This window comes from Neofelis nebulosa, chromosome 11 (genome assembly GCF_028018385.1).
Source record: "Neofelis nebulosa isolate mNeoNeb1 chromosome 11, mNeoNeb1.pri, whole genome shotgun sequence".
Classification (NCBI taxonomy): domain Eukaryota; kingdom Metazoa; phylum Chordata; class Mammalia; order Carnivora; family Felidae; genus Neofelis; species Neofelis nebulosa.
In genome coordinates, this window is record NC_080792.1 from 21,044,020 (window position 1) to 21,065,990 (window position 21,971).

Below are 21,971 nucleotides of genomic sequence, written 5' to 3' on the forward strand. Positions count from 1 at the left end.
CATTTCGGCAGATAGGCCTAAGTACATGTTTACTCAAAGTATTTAGTTGGGTGTCTTTATAATGTCACTGTAAAAAAGAGTAGAAAACAAATTTTTAATTGAAAACAGTGATAACACATCTGTTAATATTCCTTAAAAACCAAAATGATTTAATAGAAAATGAGGGGCACCTGGGTGGCTTAGTGAGTTAAGGGTCCAATTCTTGATTTCGGCTCAGGTCATGATCTCATGGTTCATGAGACTGAGCCCCACGTGAGTCTCTGCACTAAGCATGGAGCGTGCTACAATTCCCTCTGTCTCTCTCTGCCCCTCTCCTGCTGTGCTCTCTCTAACATAAATTTTTTAAATAAAGAGAAAATCAAAGGAAAATCATTTCACACAATCTAAAAAGAAAATGTGGCACTGGCACTTGGGTGGCTCAGTTAGTTAAGTGTCCAACTCTTGATTTCAGCTCAGGTCATGGATCTCGAGGTTCATGGGATCGAGCCCCACAACAGGCTCTATGCTGACAGCATGGAGCCTGCTTGGGATTCTCTCTCTCCCTCTCTTTCTGTCCCTCCCCACTCTTAGGTGGGCACATGTGTGCTCTCTCTCACAAAACAAACATTTTAAAAATAAAATGTAATACACAAATGTATTTAATATACCCTTACCATATAGAATGTTCTTTCTCTATTACATATGGAATTTGTGTATTAAAGACTAAAACTTCAGAATAAAAGACTATACTCACAGTAACCTTTTATTTAATCATAATAGGTTTTCAACATAAATACATACATTGGATTTACTTTGTGTGAAAACTGTACTAAAAATTCAAAAAAATAGAGACTCTCCACATTAAATGATCAGGTCTAATAAATGATAATGTTAATGTTTTGGGAGTGAAATTCATTATCATTATGATGATAGTTGAACTGGTCATTAAGAAAATCTTGTGTTAGAAGTAGTTATGTTGGTAACTGTTATAGTTATATGTTGGCAGTTATTGGCCATGGAACCACCTATGGTACGAATAATATATACAGGTTCTGAAGTGGGGGTGATAATAGTGGATGTTAGGATTTAATTTGCAGGTCTCCTAACTACAGCTGCAATGGAAGAGGTCATTATGAATTTGCCATTTCTGAGTGATGGTGTGACTTACTGGATTTACTGGAAATACCGGCAGCATTAGTTCAGAGGAGTAAGTAATGGAGAGTTTGAGTAACATGCCCATACAGATTATAGTGCTTATAGATTCAGGTGAAAGGTACTGAAGGGTTTGGTGAAGTTTTGTCTGTCGTATGAGTACATACGGTAGAAATGGAATTGTAGAAACGGTTTGCGTAGAAATGGTAGTATGACTGTAAGACTGACTGATGCAGTGCCTTCTATCATGAAATTTCAGTAGAAGTTATGGTGCCAGCATGCTTCATTAATGTAATGCTATTATTGTGGCTAAGGACTTATTTGAAGGGGTGGGGCAATGGCTAGCTGTATGGCGATAGATTATTTAAAATTTGTGGTTGTACTTTCCATTAGCAGGTAATGTTGGTCATAGATCATACATTCAGCTAAAGTCACTATGGTGTTGTGATGGGAAAGTTCGTTGAGTTGGTAGCATGCGTAGTTATTTTATTTATACTTGAGGTGGTGGCAGTGGAGATCGAAGGTGATGTTTTAGTGGAGTCAGAAAACAGACTAGATTCAGTCATTGAAGTGGAGGTGGCTCTGGCAAATGAGGTAAATTCAGTCGAGAAGCCAGGAGGAGTACCTAGAAATCCTGTCAAACTGATGGTCATCATAGGTCCATTTGAAACAGGAATGATTCAGATCTTACTGAAAGTTGTTGGATGATTTATGTAGCTGTACTTTCAGTGGTGGTGGGAGGGACTGCCAAGGTGGATTGGAAAGAGCTGAACTGGTACTGTAATCTGATAGCAGAATTTTCAGTAAAAGTTATAACAGTCATAGATTCAGTTAATACAGTCCTGGTAGAAATGGCCGTGGGCACAACCAAAACGATAACGGCAGTTGTGGTGATACGTTCCGTTGAAAGACAATGCTTGGAATTACGGTGGTGGGTTCAGCTGAATAAAAGGTGTTGCCGTTGTGCTTATGACAAGATGAAGCAGTGACTGCTGTGGTGGTTACAGATTCGATACAAGCAACAGTGTTGGCCACTGTGGTTCTAGCCTCAGTGGCGGTACCGGCAGTCATTGTGGTAGCGGGTTCAGTAAAAGCAGTGGCTATTGCTGTGGTTGTAGGTTCAGTCGAGGCAGCAGTACTGGCTGTTGTGGTTGCAGCCTCTGTGGTAGTACCACTCTCAGTCACTGCAGAAGCAGTTCAGTGGAAGTGGCGGCAGTTCCTGGGGTTGTAGGTTCAGGAGAGTGGTATAAAGTGTAGCGGTGACTGTGGTGGTCATAGGTTCGTTAGAAGTAGCAGTGGTGGCTGTTCTAATTATAGCTTCCGTGGTCATGCTGGCAGACATTGTAGTAGCTGGTTAAGATTAAGTGGTGGCTGCTGTGGGGGTCATAGGTCTCGCGGAAGCACTGACAGTGGCCATGGTGGTCACAGGTTCAGTAGAAGTTGTAGTGGCAACCATGGTGGTTGTAGCCTCAGGGGCAGTGCTGGCAGTCGTCGTGGTAGTCAGTTCAGATGATGTGGTGGCCATAGTGGTGGTTGTAGGTTGAGTAGAGGCAGGATTGGTGGCTGTGGTGGTTGTAAATGCAGAAGTGGTAGTGGTGGCCGTGGTGGTTGTAATTTTGGTAGAAGTTACAGTGGTGGCTGTAGCCTCAGTGGTAGTGCTGGCAGTTACTGTGGTAGTCAGTTCAGATGCTACAGTGACTGCTGTTACGGTGCTAAGTTTGGTAGAGGCAATAGTGGTGGCTGTGGCAGTTGTGGGTTCATTAGAGGTTGTAGTGGTGGCTATGGTGATTGTAGGTTTGGTAGAAATTATAGTAGTGGCCGTGGTGGTTGTAGGCTCAATAGACACAACTGTGGGTGCGATGGTGATTATAGGTTCAGTAGAAGTGGTACTGGTGGCTGTGGTGGTTGTACCCTCAGTGGTAGTGCTGGCAATGGTTGGGGTAGCCAGTTCAGATGAAATGACGGCTGTGGTGGCTGGTGGTTGTAGGTTCAGTAGAAATGGTAGTGGTGGCCCTGCCGGTTGTAAGTTTGGTAGAAATTATAGTGGTGGCTGTGGTGGTTTCAGGTTCAGCAGAAGTTATACTGGTATTTGTGGTGGTTGTAGCCTCAGTGGTAGTGCTGGCAGTTATTGTGATGGTCCGTTCAGATGAAGTGGTGGCTAATGTTGTGGCAGTAAGTTCAGTAGAGACATAGTGGTGGCTATGGCAGTTGTGGGTTCGGTAGAGGTTGTGGTGAGGGCTGTGGTGGTTGTACTTTCGGAGGAAGTTATAGTGGTGGCCATGGGGGTTGTAGGCTCAGTAGAAGTTACATCGGTGGCCATGGTGGTTATAGGTTTGGTAGAAGTACTAGTGGCTGTGGGTTTTGGTGGAAATTGTGGTGGTGGCCATAGTGGTTGTAGGTTCAGTAGAAGTTATAGTGGTGTCTATGGTGGTTGTGGCCTCAGAGGTAGTACTGGCAATTATTGTGGTAGTCAGTTCAGATGCTGAGGTGGCTGGTGTGGTGGCTCTAGGTTCAGTAGAGACAACAGTGGTGGTGGCCATAGCGGTTGTAGGTTTGGTAAATGTTATAGTGTGGGCCATGGAGGTTGTGGGTTAGGTAGAAGTGGTAGCAGTGGCCGTGACGGTTGTAGCCTCAGTGGTATTGCTGGCAGTTACTGCGGTGGTCAGTTCAGATGCTGTGGTGGCTGCAGTTGTGGCTTTAAGTTCAGTAGAAACAACAGTGGTGGCTGTAGGGGTTGTAAATTTGGTAGAAGTTGTAATCATGGCCGTGGTGGTTGTAGGTTCAGTAGAAGTTGTAGTGGTATCTGTGGTGGTTGTAGCTTCAGTGTAGTGCTGGCAGTTACTATGGTGGTTGGTTCACACGCTGTGGTGCCTGCTGTGGTGGTGGTGAAGTTTGGTAGAGATAACAGTGATAGCTGTGTTGGTTGTAGGTTCACTAGATATAGTGGCGGCCATGGTGGTTGTAGGTTCAAGAGAAGTTTTAATGGTTATCTATGGTGGTGGTGGCATTAGTGGTAGTGCTAACAGTTATTGTGGTAGTGGGTTCAGATGCCACGGTGGCTGTTGTGGTGGTTATAGGTTCAGTAGAGACAACAGTGGTGGCTGGGCGATTGTAGGCTCAGAAGTGGTTGTAACGGCGGCCATTGTAGTTGTAGGTTCCATAGAAGTTGCAGGTGTGACCATGGTGGTTTCAGGTTCCACAGAAGTTACAGTGGTGGCTGTGGCAGCTGTGGCTTCAGTGGTACCACTGGAAGTTGTGATAGTTGGTACTGATGAGGTGGCAACTGCTCTAGTAGTTGTAGGTTCAGTAGGTTGTAATGGTAGCTGCAGTGGTCATAGGGTTGTTAGAAGTCGTGGTGGCCATGGTGATAGCAGTTTCAGTAGAAGTTGTAGAGGTAGCCTTGGAGGTGGTAGGTTTAGTAGAAGTTATAGCAGTGGCCTCGGGGGTTGTAGGTACCGCAGACATTATAATGGCAGCTGTGGTGATTCTAGCCTCAGTGTTAGTGCTGGAAGTTTCTGTAGTGGTCAGTTCAGATGAGGCAGTGGCTGCTGTGGTAATTGTGGGTTTGACAGAGAGAGTGCTGGTGACTGTGGTGGTTGTAGGCTCTGTAGAGGCAGTAGTCGTGGCTGTGGTGGTTGTAAGCTCAGTGGTTGTGCTGGTAATCTTTGTGGTAGTGGGTTGAAGTGAATCGGTGACTGTTGCTGTGGCTGCAGGTTCAGCAGAAGCAGGAGGAGTGGTCTTTGTTGTGTTTGCCTCAGTAGCATTGCTGGCAGTCATTGTAGTTTTCGGTTTAGTTGAATTGCTTGTTCCTGCCGTCGTTTTAAGTTCAGTAAAAGTGGGAGAAGTTGCAGTGGTGGCTGTTGCTATGAGAGTGTCAGTAGAAGCAATGGTTTTTGTACTAGTTGGTTCTCTTGAAGTGCTAGCAGTGGTCATAGTGATGGTAGTTGAATCGGATGTGCTGGTAGAATCTGTTATCGCAGTAGGAACTGTAGTTTCAGAACTAGTAGATGAGGTTGTCCCGTGGTTTTGAGGAAGCTGAATAACAACGGAGGTATTATTATTCTTCCCATTATACACCAGGCACTCTATGAGTACTCCAATTGTTGTTGTTATAGCACAGGCTAAGAGACAAGCCAGGAAGATCTTCCAAAGAGACCAGTCGGTGAAGAAATTTTGTGTCACCTGGAAAGGATTTAAATAAATTACTGCAGATGAAACCAGATGTTTCAAGAAAAACTAATGCCTTCGATAATCCTTTGTATATATAGATTACTTCATTGAAAGGATGTACAAACATAAGATACTATTCTTTTTTTTTTTTTTTTTTTTTAATTTTTTTTTCAACGTTTTTTATTTATTTTTGGGACAGAGAGAGACAGAGCATGAACGGGGGAGGGGCAGAGAGAGAGGGAGACACAGAATCGGAAACAGGCTCCAGGCTCCGAGCCATCGGCCCAGAGCCCGGCGCGGGGCTCGAACTCACGGACCGCGAGATCGTGACCTGGCTGAAGTCGGACGCTTAACCGACTGCGCCACCCAGGCGCCCCCATAAGATACTATTCTTAATGGTGTCAGTGATATATACTGACTTAATTTTAAGTTTGTATTTAGGAAAGACTTTGTCTTTATACTGTGTTTAATATAGGAACAAAGAAACTTCCACTGACTTTCATGCTTTCTTTTCATATATCTGCATCTCAAAGTAAGAAAACAAATAAATGTCTTCCTGGAAATTCCTTTTTCTTTCCACTATCAAAAGAAGTCTCTATACATGTTGGTGGCTCCTGTATACTGTGACTTGAGGGACCCCAAAGATCTAATTAAGTTTTCTACCCCTTTGGGCATTTCCTAAATTTGTCAGCTTTGGAGCCTTCTACTTTAACAGCATTAATTAATGCCTTATCCAATTTCCTGGCTAACTTTTCACACAGGTTAGTATTTGGCAGCATGAAATTCAGAGTCTGAAAACATTTGTGAAATCCACTTTCTGCTACCACCAGCTACTTTCATTTGGTAAGATGTTTCTGTGACCCTATTCTTTCATTCCTCTATAAAAATTTATATAATAAAATTAGCATCAGGATTAACATCAGTAAATTTACTTTGTAAATTCTAAAGTACTATGCATACATACTTTGTTATTGTAGAGGAAACACTGCGTAGTGTAAAACACGTAAGTCTTGAGATAAGAGAGTCTTTAATTTAAACGCCATACCTCTAATATTCTGAGCATGTTTCTTAATTTGCCTATCAGCTGGACTTATATCAAAATTGGGGATAATAATATCTACCTCAACGTGTTGAGAAAATTAGAACAAGAGGGGCACCTGGGTGGCTCAGTCAGTTGAGCATCTGACTCTTGGTTTCAGCTCAGGTCATGATCTCATGGTTTCGTGAGTTTGAGCCCCACGTCAGGCTCTGCACCAGCAGCACAGAGCCTGCTTGGGATTCTCTCTCTCTCCCTCTCTCTCTCCCCCTCCCCCATTCATACTGTCTCTGTCTCTCTCAAAATAAACTTTTTAAAAAATTGAATACAATTAAATTAAAAAAAAAGAAAATTAGAATAAGGAATATCCTCCATAATTCTACCTTTGCAGAAGGTAGTACACTGCAGTAATTAAGAGCATAGGCATTGGAGTCTAAGTTTAAATTTTAATGCCACCTTTCACTGGATGGATGGAGATATGTGGAAAGTTGCATTATCATGCAAAGCCTCGATGCCCTCACATGGATAACATCACCTATTTCATAGGGTTGATATAAACAGTAAATAGTAAAACTGAGTGCATAACATTTTCCTAACATTTACTAAATATTCAAAGAAACATTTGGTTTCACTAACTAGCCCATTCTTATCCCTTTTCTCATGACTGAAAATAGATCACTAAAGGAAGCAAACAGAATAGACACCTCTGGAGCATGCCAAGCAGCTCCTGAATGTCCCAAATATGGGACACTGTTTCAGATGATAAACCTCAGTTTGGGTGTTGTGAGTGGTGCTTACTAGGCAATCAGGAGCAGTGCAAAGGCACTGGGTACCAAGGCCAAAGGAATTCAGGGCACCAAATAAGAGAGCCCAGAGATAAATGGTACCTCCTGTCCCATGTCATCTAGGCCTTAGAAAGGAAGTTAGAGGTGAAGGAGAGGAAGGCCTATGCTCATTTCTTAGATTAAAAAGGCAATTACCATAATTTTCTGTTTGAATCTTCCAAAAAAAAGGAACAAGATCAATGGAAACTCATCTAAAGCAGACTTCAGACCTGTGCTCCAGTGTCATTAATTGCCACCAACCGGCTTTGTGAATTCTTACAAAAACATTCTAAACTTCCACATTGTTTCCCATGTGTGGCTAAGTAAAGGCAGCTAACATAACTCAGTTCTCTGAATCATCAGAGTCATATTCCCTAAATAATTCTCATCAAAATTAGTCTTCCACAATGTCTCTTAACATAGAGTTTGTCTTCTCTTAATTTGTCACGGTCTCTTCAAACTATTTCCACAGCAGGATTAATCAGAGGAAGGGTGTAGTCCAGAGCTAGAAGCACTGAACCAAATTGCCAAGATCACCAGCAAAATCAAGTTCTTCCCTTGCTGGAAAATTTCAGACCTTAAGGTGAAGAAAAGAGAATAACAAGTAACAGTAAGGAATATAGGAAATCTGCTTCTGAACACCAAACCAAGATGGTTCTAAATGGTTTCTGAGTCAAGGCTGAAAACACATGAGGTCACAACCAGGAGGTCAACAGCAGCTCCACAGTCAGGCTGAGAGGAAGGAAGGGAAGGAGAGTGAGACCTGCAGACTAGAGCCCCAGGGCCTTAGCACATGACTTTATCTTCCATTGAGCGAGGGTTACAATGTTATTCACTGCCAATGCAGTTGCTGTCACCATCTACTCAGCCCTCCAAACAAAGGGACCTCAAAACTTTGCTTTATTTCCTTTGACCTTATATATTGTCTCTCTTTTGTTCTATCAAGATCATTAGCTCCTTAAATGATGACCCCCATAAATCTACGTCTTTCGCATTCTCTCTCAGTGACTTGACATGTTCAAAAGATGATGTACATTTTCAAAAGAACAACAGTAATGTTAATTGATTGGATGTTTCTCCTTCAAACTATTAGATCAATATCATATGGGTTACATCATAACCCAGAGAAACAGTGTTGCCCCAAACATTACCTGACAATGTTGGAATTCTCTGTTTGGAAATGCTGAGTGTCCAAGGGTCCCTGTGTCAGTGCAGGCACCAGTTAAATCAGTACCAGTCACAGTTACATCACCAGTCACATCAGTTGATGTTGGAAATTGACATGCTGATCTGTGAGCTTCATGGTTTCTTAGGTTCAGGAATGACTGTGCAAAGAAAAGAATGGGGAAAAAAAGAAGCTATTGTATTTGATGCCTGAAGTAATATATTATGACAAATATAAATCATACTGTTAAATATCATGACATATCTATTCAAATAAGATCATGTGAACCCTGATTAAAGGAATAAAAGAACACATTCATTATAGTTATTCTCAAAACATGGAAATCTAGTGATATCATCCTAAGTTAAATTTAATTATTTTATACAATTATTGAGGTTAAAATCCAGGAATACGCACTATCTTTCATCCTCTTCACATTTAATACATTTGTTAAATATCATTACATTGCAAGCTGGTGTAGGGAGATCATATTAAAAAAAAAAAGTGCCACTATGAAAATTCTAGAGACCTTAAGGCTTATCAAGAACAACTCTTTTGGGTTATATTCAAAATGAGAAAACCGAGATCTAAAGAGGTGAAGTGAGGTTCTGGATTTAGCAAATTGCAAAAAGCCACTTCTCCCACTACAATAAACAAACAAACAAATGAAGAGCTTTGAAAAAACAGAAGTTAGATTATTTAAAACTTAAAAGAAGAAGCTTTTCCAAAGTTGAATCTTACATCATAGGCCATCTTTTCTAGGGACATTTGTGGAGCCTGAGCATGAGCCTGTGGTTCTGACTGCCAAAAGAAGTCAGCAAAACTTTTGGTATTCATGTGAGGCTGACCGGACTTATTTGAAAATAAAGGAGCCCCAATGTAAAGTATCTTTAATGTTCCAGGATAGCTCCAGACGCTAGAGGCCTGGGACAGAAAGGCAGAGTCAAGTCTACAGCAGTATCATAGTAAATAGAAGATAAAATCGCTGTAGGAGAAAGAGACTTAACCACAAACACAAGACTGGTTTCCCCCCTCAGGACATTTGTCAGACTTTGAGGCTTCTGGAAACAGGAAGCTAAAGAGTTATCTTGAATCCTCTGAAGATCAGTCTCTCAAAAATATAGGTACAAATATTCTTTAAAGAAAACAGGAGTAAATAAAATCCAAAAATGTATAAAATTCCAAAAATTTAATGACCATTTATGATGAAATTTCTGGGCAAGCTAGTAATAGAAGGGACTTTCCATAATATGATAAACAGTAGCTCCATGAAACCTAAAGCTAATGTCATAATTAATGGTGAACTATTTCATACTTTCCCCCATGAATCTGGGAAAAATGCAAGATGTCCACTTTTACCACTCCCATCCAGTATTACATCGGAGGTCTTAGCCAGTGCATTTAGTTATGAAAACAAAATGTGTTAAAATTAAAAAAAAAAAAAAGAATAATGACATGACTGTGTTTATAGAAAATCCAAAAGAATCTACAAAGAAAATATTAATGAATAAATGAATTAGTGAGGTCACCGGATACGTGGTAAGAATACAAAAATCAACTGGATTTCTGTAAAATAGCAAGAAAACATTTGAAATGGAATTTAATGTACCATTTAAAACAACACAAAAATCGGGGCGCCTGGGTGGCTCAGTTGGTTAAGCGTCATGATCTCACGGTTAGTGGGTTCGAGCCCCCCGTCGGTCTCTGTGCTGACGGCTCGAGCTTGGAGCCTGTTTCAGATTCTGTGTCTCCCTCTCTCTCTGCCCCTCCCCACTCGCACTCTGTCTCCCTCTGTCTCAAAAATAAACAAACATTAAAAAAAAATTAAAACAACACAAAAACATCTAGAAATACATCTAAAAAGAAAAATACTTAATCTCTACATTAAAATCTCAAATGATTGCCAACAAAAATTAAAGAACACCAATATAAAAGATAAAATAAACCATGTTCATGGATTCGAAAAATTTAGATATTAAGATATAAAGTCTCACAAATTAAAATGAAGATTCAATAATCTCCCAGTCAAAACTGCAAAAGTATTTTAGTAAAAATCAATAAGCGGATTCTAAAAATTTATATAGAAATGCAAAGGACCTTGAATAGCCAAGATAACTCGAAGAGCAATGTTTAAGTACTACAAAATTTCAAGGCTATAAAGCTAGAATAATAAAGAGAATGTAGTAGTGGTACAAGAACGAATAGAGCAATGGAACAGACTAGAGTCCTAAAACACACCCACAAATATAAATCACTTGATTTACCAAAAAAGCATCAATTCAGTAGAGACAGGATGATTTTTACAATTATCTGTACAGAAAAAAAAATCTCCATATTGAAAAAATGTTTAATCCTACTTTCTGCCATATATAAAATGAATTTTAAGTGGATCATAAACCTAAATGTGCAAGTGAAACAATCAAGCTTCCAGATAAAAACATTGGACTTTTTTTTTTTAGTTTATTTATTTATTTTGAGAGAGTGTGCACAAGCACACAAGAGTGGGTGAAGGGACAGAGAGAGACTCCCAAACCAGCTCTCCTTTGTCTGCACAGAGTCTCATGTCAGGCTCGATCCCACAAACCATGAGATCATGACCTGAGCTGAAATCAAGTTAAGGTGGCTTAACCGACTAAGCCCCCCAGGCACCCCAAGGACCTTCTTATCTGAGTATCTTGACACTATGAAGACACAGGGAGAGAGTTGCAAGGCTAGAAGGACCATGAAGAACATCTTCAGCGGGTGGAAGTGCTGACCTAGAATCAAGAGAACAATTTCTCTGCCTTGTAATTTCCTTGTTAGGGCATGGGGACAAAAATGCTATTCCTCACAAAATGTAACTGTCCGTTCAAACTTGTACTGATCTCACTCAGCACATTTCCATGGCAGTTCCCATTATCAAGGTCTCTACTCAGACATGCACAGTCACATAAAAGGCAGTCATAAAACACACAGTATGGAACCATTTCTTCTAAAAACATAAATAATAGTCAAATAATATTGTATACAATTGAATTCTAAATATTTCATCTGAATATAGTTTTTTACCAAAAAAAGAAATTCATAAGTAATTGAAGAGGCCAATCTGAAAGATTTACTAGATAGTTTGCAGCTCAGGCTTAGACTTCACTCACAGGATTACCACTGACATTCAAAGACACATAGAAATCTTTGAGCTATGGCAAATCTATACATGACACTAAAAATTTAGGCAGTTAACACAAAAATCTATATGCCACATTTAACAAATATAACTCGTTAATCCAATCAAATGCAGATTTGTTGGCTTATGCTTGAATTATGATAACTGCAGGGATTATGTAAATAGGATATTAAATTGTTACCCCCAAATTACCAATATCCTAGATTAATAAATATTAAAATAAATTTCTCAAGCATGTATGTACTGATACGCAGAAATGTTTTATTTTCTAAGCAGTAACAATATGGCTAAAAATTGGCTCCCATGTAAAACTTGTAAGAATTCCACTTTGGGAAGAACCATGTTGTAATAAAGAAATATTAGAGATGTACACAGATTGGAAACAAGACTCTGGGCCATCAGAACACATCACAGTGATGCCACAATACTCACCGGCTGGTTTTCAGAATGTTTGACATTCACAATGTATTTCCCATGTTTTCTGTCCATTCTTGAACTGCCGGTGTCACAAGCTACCAGAAACATTTTTCTGCCTGTTCACTGCCCTTTATACCTGCAACCTTGAGAAATAATTAAGTTGATTAATATTAAATCCACTATGAGACATCACTGCCAGTGTGGATTAGACTAAATAACAAATCCTTCTTCTTTATAAGGGATCCACCTTAAAGGAAGAAGTGGGGTGTTAAGCAATTACGTAAGAATGCAAGAAAATCCACCTGTATAATTACACTCTCGGTTCTACTCCACCAGGCAGCCCATCTAGTAGAAAGAGCAACCATACAATTCTCTCTTCTATCGTATCTTTCACAGAACTCTTCCTTCTGACTTCACGAACAGCTCCAGACAGAACTCCGAAATAAGTGAATGGTGCCATTGTTTCTTTACTAACAAGAAGTAAACGTCTTTCTCCTCTTATTGGCAGCAACTTTTAGGCACTCAGGACCCACTGCTCTTCAAGTCTTGACCTTCACAGGTCTCTCCCGAGCTCTGAATTTTTCCAATCCATTCTCTCTGCTTCTGGGAAAAAAAAAATCAATCCAACTTGGTTAATACTTCCTTAAACCCTAATTGAATATAGTTAATCTGATGAACAAATCTCTGTAAATGTTTTCAATGGGGTCCCTTCTCCTCCCTTCTGTGGGAACTATCTGGCATAGTTTACCTAGAAGATTACTTCTGATTCTGCTTATAATTTAGTAACAGGCTCTTCTAACTTTTACAAATTATACTCAAACGTAAAGGACTTGTTTTCTTATTGTAGAAGTATCTTTGGCAAGATCTAAAACACAACTGGCAAGAGATCAGTAATTTTTAACCTCAAATGCAAAGTTATCAATCAGTTCCCAACACACGTATCCACAGAATCCCAAATAAAATTGGTACAGAAAGTTGTTTGTGAAGAATAGTGCTTAAAAAAACTAAAAATCTACAAATAACTCCAGTAGTAACTAATCCATAGAAAATTTCTTGTAAACAAAGCAACAAAGTACTCATTTTTTGTTGTTGAAATGTCTCACATAGCACTTTTTATCTGACAGATTATGTCAGGTTTAAAGATAACAATTACTCGATAATAGAGCAGCAAGAGGTCTGAGAGATCTTGTAAGTTCAGTCTTATCATTTTTTAAAATATTTTTAAAAACTTATTTATTTTGAGAGAGAGAGAGTGGGGAGGGGCAGAGAAAGGGGGAGAGAGAGAGAATCTCAAGCAGGCTCTGTGCTATCAGCACAGAGACCAATGTGGGGCTCAAACCCATGAACCATGAGATCATGACCCGAGCCAAGATCAAGAGTCAGACGCCCGACCAACTGAGCCACCCAGGGACCCCCAGCCATGTCATTCTAAAGGTGAGGAGATTTGTGTCCAGAGAGGGAAAATGATGCAACCATCTGCGTGGTGCCACCTGGTTTCCTTTTGGTCTGATAACCCCTCCATAACTAGCTTATTAACAGGAACTTCGTAGAAAGATGGACAGCCTCCCAGGAAGTCAAGCAAATGTCTTTTTTTTTTTTTTTTTAAATATCTTTTTTTTTTTAACGTTTTATTTATTTTTTTGAGACAGAGAGAGACAGAGCATGAACGGGGGAGGGACAGAGAGAGAGGGAGACACAGAATCGGAAACAGGCTCCAGGCTCCGAGCCATCAGCCCAGAGCCCGACGCGGGGCTCGAACTCACGGACCGCGAGATCGTGACCTGAGCTGAAGTCGGACGCCCAACCGACTGAGCCACCCAGGCGCCCCAAATGTCTTTTTGAAAACAAGTAAAACAGACATTTCAAAGACCTGGAGTCGGAAAGGATCCTAGAAGGGATGCCTGTCCTAGACCCAGAACCATCTAAGACTGACTAAACAAGACTTTCAGGGACAGGATCTGGGAGTCTGACTTTCTGGCCAAATGTCAAGTAATCCTTATCAAACAATGTTTGAAAAGTAATTTACTAAACAATGATCCCAAGGTGATCATGGGGTATCTTCATATCTTTAGGAAGAAAAGCGTGTGTGTGAAGAAACCCCAGTTTTCTTAAATTAAAAAAGGGGTGAGTGTCAATTGCTTATTCATTCAACAATCACTACTGAGTCCCTACTATACCCAAGCATCTGTCATGTGCTGAGTGTTCAATGGCGAATAAAAGACTCAAAATTCTTCCCCTCCTGGAATATAGTAAAACATATATTATGTATTCAAACATTTTTTTGATAATTTCTAAAGGTCTCTTATAAATGCTTCCTTTAGCTATAAGTTTCCATGGAATCCACAGAAGCAAAGTAAAATGGCCCTGGAATCTGCAGAACGTAAAAGGTGTGGAAAATCTAGGGGAAGGTTTTGTTCTAAGAAGGAGTGGGAGACAGTGCTTTATACCTCCATGCTGAACCCAAGCCAGTGAAACAGTGGCTTCTGAGACTGTACACTTAGAGTGCTCATATAATTTAACACTCCAAACCAAAATACTTTTGAGAGCAAAAGGAAGCAATATGAATAATTTAACTGAACAAAGACAACACTGTTCCACGCAAACTAGGACATGTGGTCACTTAGCTATAAGGAATCCATGTGAATGAGAAGACTCACTAGTACTAAACATAACCACTCAATAAGCCAATGAATTTAAAAATAAATTTAATATCTCTAGTGAACACATACTTCAGTTGAATAAAACACATATGTTACTTGAGTTTTTAACAAAGCTAGTGTGGCTTGGGAGGCCTGTATGGCTCAGTTAAGCGTCCAACTTTGGCTCAGGTCATGATCTCATGGTCCATGAGTTTGAGCCCCACTGTCTGTGCTGACAGCTCAGATCCTGGAGCCTGCTTCAGATTTTGTTATCTTTCTCTCTCTCTGCCCCCTCCCCCACTCATGCGTGTTCTCTCTCTCTCTCTCTCTCTCTCTCTGTTTCAAAAGTAAACAAACATAAAAAAATTTTAAGCTAGTGTGGCATTGTGGTACTAAGACACACATATTTAGATAGTTCAGTGGAGTTCTATAAACATTAAGCAGATAAAATTCCACATTACATATCAAGAAGTCACTGACAAAACAGTATCAAGGTTCTACCCTCACTATCGTTAATTAACAGTTGCAAAAGCCAAAGTAAGAATGAATAACAAGCTTATTGGGTACAGATTTTCAGTATAAAATTCAAACTTTCTCTATTTCCAAAGAACACATTGTGTTCTTTTACTACAGCTTAGACCAGCGCCAGAGTAGAGTGCACCTGGGTGATTACAACGTGCAAAGAAACACAGGTAACTCTCCCTGGTATGCTGAGCATCTCCTACTGAAGCTCTTTGATGTCTGCAGAATTTTAAGCCAAAAGAATGTGGAGGTCTATCTATAGTAATTGAGAGTGGTCTACAGTCCTTTAACAACCAGTAAATTGTTTTAGCCCAAAGAATGCAGAGCCTGTTAAACACCATCTGTTATAAAATGAACCACGCTCAAGTCTTTAGGCTCACAGCAAAATTAATGTATTGATCAAGTTACCCACTTCAGACACTTCCATGACTGAAACGTCACTACAATTTGATACTAATCAAAATGCTTTCGTATTTCTGCTTCGGTTTCTCAGTGTGATGACGACCAATATGATGGCTCCAGCTCTCTCATCTTAATAATTTTTTTTAGGCCAGGTCATGATTATAGTTCATTAGGTGCTGAATGGCCAAAATGATAACCAAACAGATACCACATTTCAAAGACTTCATTCAGTACAGTATTTAGATTTTAATTTCCTATTAATTTTAACTTGATAATTATTCAAAATAGTATTATAAAAGAAATTTTCAAGCATCAAGTCAAAATCAAACCGATGCTAGGACTGCAAAAAAAAAAAAAAATGATCAAAGTGGGAAAATGAACAAACTAAAAACTATCTGCATATTTGTTCAAGAAGCTTCCTCTCGGGGCGCCTGGGTGGCGCAGTCGGTTAAGTGTCCGACTTCAGCCAGGTCACGATCTCGCGGTCCGTGAGTTCGAGCCCCGCGTCGGGCTCTGGGCTGATGGCTCGGAGCCTGGAGCCTGTTTCCGATTCTGTGTCTCCCTCTCTCTCTGCCCCTCCCCCGTTCATGCTCTGTCTCTCTCTGTCCCAAAAATAAATAAAAAACGTTGAAAAAAAAAATTTAAAAAAAAAAAAAAAAAAAAGAAGCTTCCTCTCCTGCCCTGCCCAGCAGGAAACAACTCAAAGAAATTCAGGGGTTATTTTTCCTTCACATCAAGAGAAGGCTGAGGAGGGTAGCTCAGATACTGATGAGTGCAAAGAAATAAACATTTCATCCATGTCACTGGGGACACTAAATGGCCACTACTCCACACCTAGGTGGCTTCCAATTCAGCCACATCTGGTCATTAATATTATTAACATTTCTTGTGAAGGGGCACCTCTCCTAGTGCATATCACACTGATCTTATCTAATCCTCCTAATATCCTCCTGAATTAAGTATCATTACCCCATTTTCCTGATGAGCCCTGAGATAAGTTTGTGGCTCCCATTCATCCACCCAAGAAATGGTTATTAAATACTTGCTATATTCACTATGTCACATTAGATGCTGAAAAAAATTGGGGGGATGGAGGAAAGGGAAAGATACTTAGAAACTTAATCTCCAATGGATAAAAAAATATGACCAGAGACTCTGGTGACATCCCTCAGAATATAGGAAGGCAGCACAGTTGTTCACTGGCAGCAAGAAAGGAGTGGTGCTAATACTTGTGAGAGGATGGTGGGATTTACACCCAAAATATCAAAGATTTAGAAATTCCTGGGCAGAAGTTATGACTTACTAGCTCTGCAGACTGCCTCTCTGTCTGGGGTTCAGGCAAATGATCAGCATGAGAGAATCCAAACAAAAATATCAGGACTTCTCAACAGGTGCAATTCAATTGGAGAAGGATCAGGAGTTTGAGCATTCGTTGCCATCTATGTCATGATTTGCCTACAGGTAAGCAGGATTCTAGCACCTGGAGAGATGAGACTCCAGTCTTTAGAGATGAGAACTAAAAAAGAAAAAGACAAGGTTTCCAGCTATATTGGGGAACCAGGGGAAACAAGGGGAGACCCAGGAAGATCTCAGGCCTACAGAATGAGCCATAGAGAGAGGACATAAACTTGTAAACTCTAGTGTCATAATTTGGTTATCAGATCTGGGGCACTACTGAAAATTGGGATGGGCACTGACCCCCACTTCACAATGGAAATACTAATCATTCGTGCTGTTTGTCAAATGTTCTAGCTCAAGCCCTTCTAGCATATAATAGAATTGTACTTTCTGTCTTCCTCTGTCTCTTCTCAGCCTCCTCGACATAAGGTTCATTCTGGCCAGCGTTATGAGTAGAGAAGTGTGTCACTCAGAGGCTAGAGCATTTAATGCTGAGACAAGTCAAGTCATGCTCAATGGCAGTGTTCTACAAGAGGCCAAGTTCTATTACCCTGAGTCCCAGAATAAGGATAATGATTAGTGAAGCGAGCCTACAGGTGACCTGTAACAGGCAAGTAATATGACCAAGAAATAAATCTTTGTTGCCATAAGCCATTGCAATATCCATGTTGTTTGTTACTGCAGCAAAACCTAGCCCATCCAGACTAAAACAGGGCTCCAAAGGTGCAGGGAGACATTACAACTCATCTCAAGGCTGCAACATTATATATCAAGGCATAGTAGATGATCTAAGGCCCCAGTACCTAATGTCCAAAACTGGAGTTTTAACCATATGGTCTCAGTCATGGTGGCTCTAGAATTTGGGCAGGACAGAAGCTGCTGTGAGGAGCTTGAATAGACTCCATTAATAGGAATGCCAGTAAACATGTAGAGTGAGTGATGTTGTTCAAAATATGCATCAAGCAAAGGCACGGCTGATGTAGAATAAAGCCAGTCACTGAAGGCTTCTTGGAGGTGTGAATCTTGAGCCAGATCTCAAAGGACATTGGAGGTTGGCAAAAGGAAGGGAATGCAGGCATCATAAATAGAGACCTTGAGAAAGAAGCACAGTGGGGGGAAATAATGTGTTTTGTGAGAGAGATGCCAGAGAATAGCCTGGTTGTGGAGAAGAACTACAGAAACGAGACTCCCTACAAGCCGTCAAGTCGCTGCATTAAAGATTCTCATAAATCTCTTCCTCCGGTAACTCTACAGGAGCCTCATCAGTAGCCCATTGTACTCTCCTCCAAGGATTTAGAGTGATCCTTAAATGCCACTCATATGATGCCACACCCCACTCAGTATTCTAAAGGATTCCCAATGCATTTAGAAAAAATGTAAATCTTTGAGAGGCAAAAATGACATGCAAAATCTAGCCCCATCTATCTCTAAAATCCTAGCTTATACCACTAGTCCTCTTATTCACCACCCTTCAAACACATTCTCTTTTTTAATGAACTGGATGGAAGCATGTCATACCACCTGTGTCCACCTTGGAAAGTCATGCCCCACCCTTCACTCCCTACCCCACGCTTGTTTCTACCCATCTGTGGCAAGTAAACTGTTGGCCCACCAAAGATGTTCACACCCTAATTCCCATGGGTATGTCGGGTTACAGGACAAAGGGGAAGTAAGGTCATAGACGGAATTGAGATAATCAGCTGACCTTAAAATAGGGAGACTGTCCTAGATCATCCAAGTAGACCTAATGTAGTCATAGGAGCTTTAAAAGTAGAAGACAGAGACAGAAGTAAGGCAGGGAAAGAGACGTGACTATGGAAAGAATGTTCAGAAAGGTGTAATTTTGCCAGCTTTGAATAAAGAGAAAGGGGTTCACAAGCCAAGAAATATGGGAAAACTCTAGAATTTGGATAAATCAAGAAAACAGGTTCTCCCTTCGAGCCCCCAGAAGGAATACAGCCCTGGCAATACAACTGACTTTATCTCAGTGAGACTTATGTTGGACTCTGAGGTTTAGAACCATCAGATGATAAATTTGTGTTGTTTTAAGCTACTAAATTTTTGATATTTCTTACAGCAGCCAAAGAAAACTAATATACCAGTTTTGGGGTTTGGGCTTAGATTTCACTCCCCAATTTAAATTAGTTCATCTATTTTTATAATCGTCCCAGCACTGTATTCTTCCTTAGTACTTTTCATAGTTGGTAATTTTTCATTTTTGTGATTATTGTTTTAATATCTATCATCTCTTTTGGACTCAAATTCCAGAAAAGATGGGGAGTGTGCAACTTTTATCATCTGTACATCTCTAGCACCCAGCCAGTGCTTTGCACGTCATGGCCCTTCAATGAATAGTTGTAGAATAAACACAGAGAGTTCCACATGCCTGCGACATATTTTACAGGTAAGAAAAAAAAAAAAATGAAGTTCAGAGAGGTTCAACAATTCACCCAAGGTACACAGCGACTAAGCTGCAGATTTGGAATTTAAACACCAAAAATCTGATCCTGAGACTCAGGTCTGCCCTGTATTGGTCCGTGGCTGGGTCAGCCATGATCCATTTCTTAGCAGAACTTCTGGGGGGTAACTCTCACCGATAGGTATTCTCTCTCAGCGACTAATTCCTTTTTCAGTAGTAGCTCATTCCTTGAAACAACTAGAAGGATACCAAACATTTTCCAGAACGGGCTGAGCATCCAAGCGTGCACCAGAATCGAGCAAAGCAACATCGCAATGCTTATTCATAGATAAGAGGGATGCAAATGCAGGACAAGAAAGAATCTCCGCGTCCTTTAATTCTTAAGTGAAGGGGAAGAGATAAAAATGTCAGGGATTCCTCATGATTTGCATTTTTAAATGAAGAGTACTGGGAAAGAGTCCATTCCCTACACAACAAGTAGGCAGTGACCCTGTGCTGCCGGCTTTGCCGTGACCTCTCATGACCTCGCATCCACAGGCACCCGGGCAGGCGTGAACTGGACAGTACTCGCCAGCCTTCCTGGCCCCAGGCCTGTGGTAAGCACCCCTCAAGTGCTTGAGCCCTGAATCTTCACATCTGCATTTACAAGCATGCGCACCAGCGACTGCAGTCGCCATGAGGAAACTGAGCTTCTGAAGGGTAAGTGACTTGCCCGAGGTCACACACCCGGTGAGTGCCTGGGCCCCACGTTTCCTCTCGGCAAACCCCCTCTTCTTTCCACCCCCAGCTTGACTGAGGCACAGTGTCTCCACGGGGCCTCAGGAGGAGTGTCCCCTGCCCTCTGCTTCTCTGTCGCCTCCAGTCCTGCCTCTAAATGGCTCTGGTATCAGTGTTTGTGACTAATTATCTGCGCATCTCTCTTCCTTTTCAAGATCTGAGATCCTCCGGGAAAGGAAGAGTGGAGAGAGTTCGCTTTTCATCCTTATCTCTTAGCTACAAAAATTACCAAACTGAAGATAAGAAGAAAGTGTAAACACCTGGCATCCACAAAGCCAGGAAATGTAATAGAGAAATTTTTTTTTTCCTTGCTTCCATTTTTGACTGTAACAATTCAGGTTTAAACGTGTCTAGTTTGAAAGTCCCTCACCAAGCATAGTGTGAAATGACCTCAAGTCACTTCTTCCCTTCTCTCCTGAGCACCAGGTGCTGCCTCACCCAAAGTCCACACAGGCTGGGGCATCTAGAGCCTTCTAGTCCCTGCTCATGACTTAGAGCCTGTGTCTCAAGGGGCAAGGCTGCTCACTTTCTCCAGGTGGGTGTGTTTGCCATAAAATCCATGTCAGCCACACAAAAAGAGCTTGCTCCAGGGATTAAAGGAGGAGCTGTGGAGAGAAGAAAATCGAGGATGTAAGAACTCCCACAGGTTTAGGTGTTAGGGCTGTAGGCCCTAGAAATAAGACGGTCTCTTAGTGGCTGCCAGGCCCTAAATCCAAAATGGAGACCAGGGAGCCATTACCCTAACCCATGATGCTCAGAGACCAACATCTTCCCACAATGGAAGCCCTCCAGCACCATTTGTTAAGTAGGAAGAAAAGACTTCGGTATCCCAAACCTAGGAAAAGAGTCTTTTACTTATATTTAACAAACGCTTTTAAATAGTATTTACTTAGTGCCAAGCAAATGTTCTAAGCACTCTATAAACATTAGTTCATTTAATTCTCAAAGCAATACTAATAGTTTCCCAATTTTACAGACCAAGCAGCACTTTTTTTTTTAAGTTTATTTATGTATTTTGAGAGACAGAGAGGGAGGGAGAGAATGACAAGCAGGTTCCTCACTCTCAGCACGGAGCCCTATGTGGGCCTCGATCTCACAAACTGTGAGATCGTGACAAGAGTTGGATGCTTAACTGACTGAACCACGCAGGGGCCCCAAGGCAGCATTTCTGAGGCACAGGTAGGATAAACAACTGGTCGAAGTGGAAGCTAGGAAGCAGTAAAGCCAAAATATATACCCAAGAAGTTTCGCTTTGGAATCTAACTTTTAGCCACTATACGATGCTGCCTCATGTTTTAAAACCGTAATTATTTTCATATTAAAGCAATGTCCCAAATTCCTGAAACGTTGGCAACAATTTTAATAATCCTTTAAATCTAGCCAATTCACCAGATCCTATAAAATGGCCCTTCCCTGGGGCGCCTGGGTGGCTCAGTCGGTTGAGCGTCCAACTTCGGCTCAGGTCACGATCTCGCGGTCCGTGAGTTCGAGCCCCGCGTCGGGCTCTGGGCTGACGGCTCCGAGCCTGGAGCCTGCTTCCGATTCTGTCTCCCTCTCTCTCTGCCCCTCCCCCATTCATGCTCTGTCTCTCTCTGTCTCAAAAATAAACGTTAAAAAAAATTTTTTTAAATAAATAAAATAAAATAAAATAAAATAAAATAAAATAAAATGGCCCTTCCCTGCCACCACCCCTGCCAGCACCCTAGCTCAAGATTTCCCTCGCTCTGGGTTCCCTGCAGCAGCCCCCACAGCCTCCCTGCTGACAGTTTCTCCATGTTCCATGCAGGGAATATATTGCTTCCTACTCAGACTTCTTGGTCTGCCCTTCATCAACAGTTTCCTATTTCCTGATGGACTGGGTTCTCCCTCCTCCTGTCTGGCCTCCAAAGCCCAGCGATCCCTTCTCTT

At 41.2% G+C, this 21,971-nt stretch overlaps 1 protein-coding gene across 1 annotated transcript; it reads right to left on the reverse strand.

The window, feature by feature from the left end:
• Nucleotides 1-729: 729 nt before the first annotated feature.
• On the reverse strand, nt 730-17,033 carry LOC131489574 (mucin-2-like). Its single transcript, XM_058691606.1, has 7 exons — nt 16,773-17,033; nt 12,209-12,509; nt 11,922-12,049; nt 8,313-8,486; nt 4,437-5,313; nt 3,786-3,934; nt 730-3,166 (listed from the first exon to the last, which is right to left on the reverse strand). The coding sequence occupies exons 3-7, from the start codon at nt 12,012-12,014 to the stop codon at nt 2,492-2,494; spliced, it is 1,968 nt and encodes a 655-aa protein (XP_058547589.1). The 5' UTR covers nt 12,015-12,049; nt 12,209-12,509; nt 16,773-17,033; the 3' UTR covers nt 730-2,491.
• Between the last annotated feature and the right edge of the window lie 4,938 nt (nt 17,034-21,971).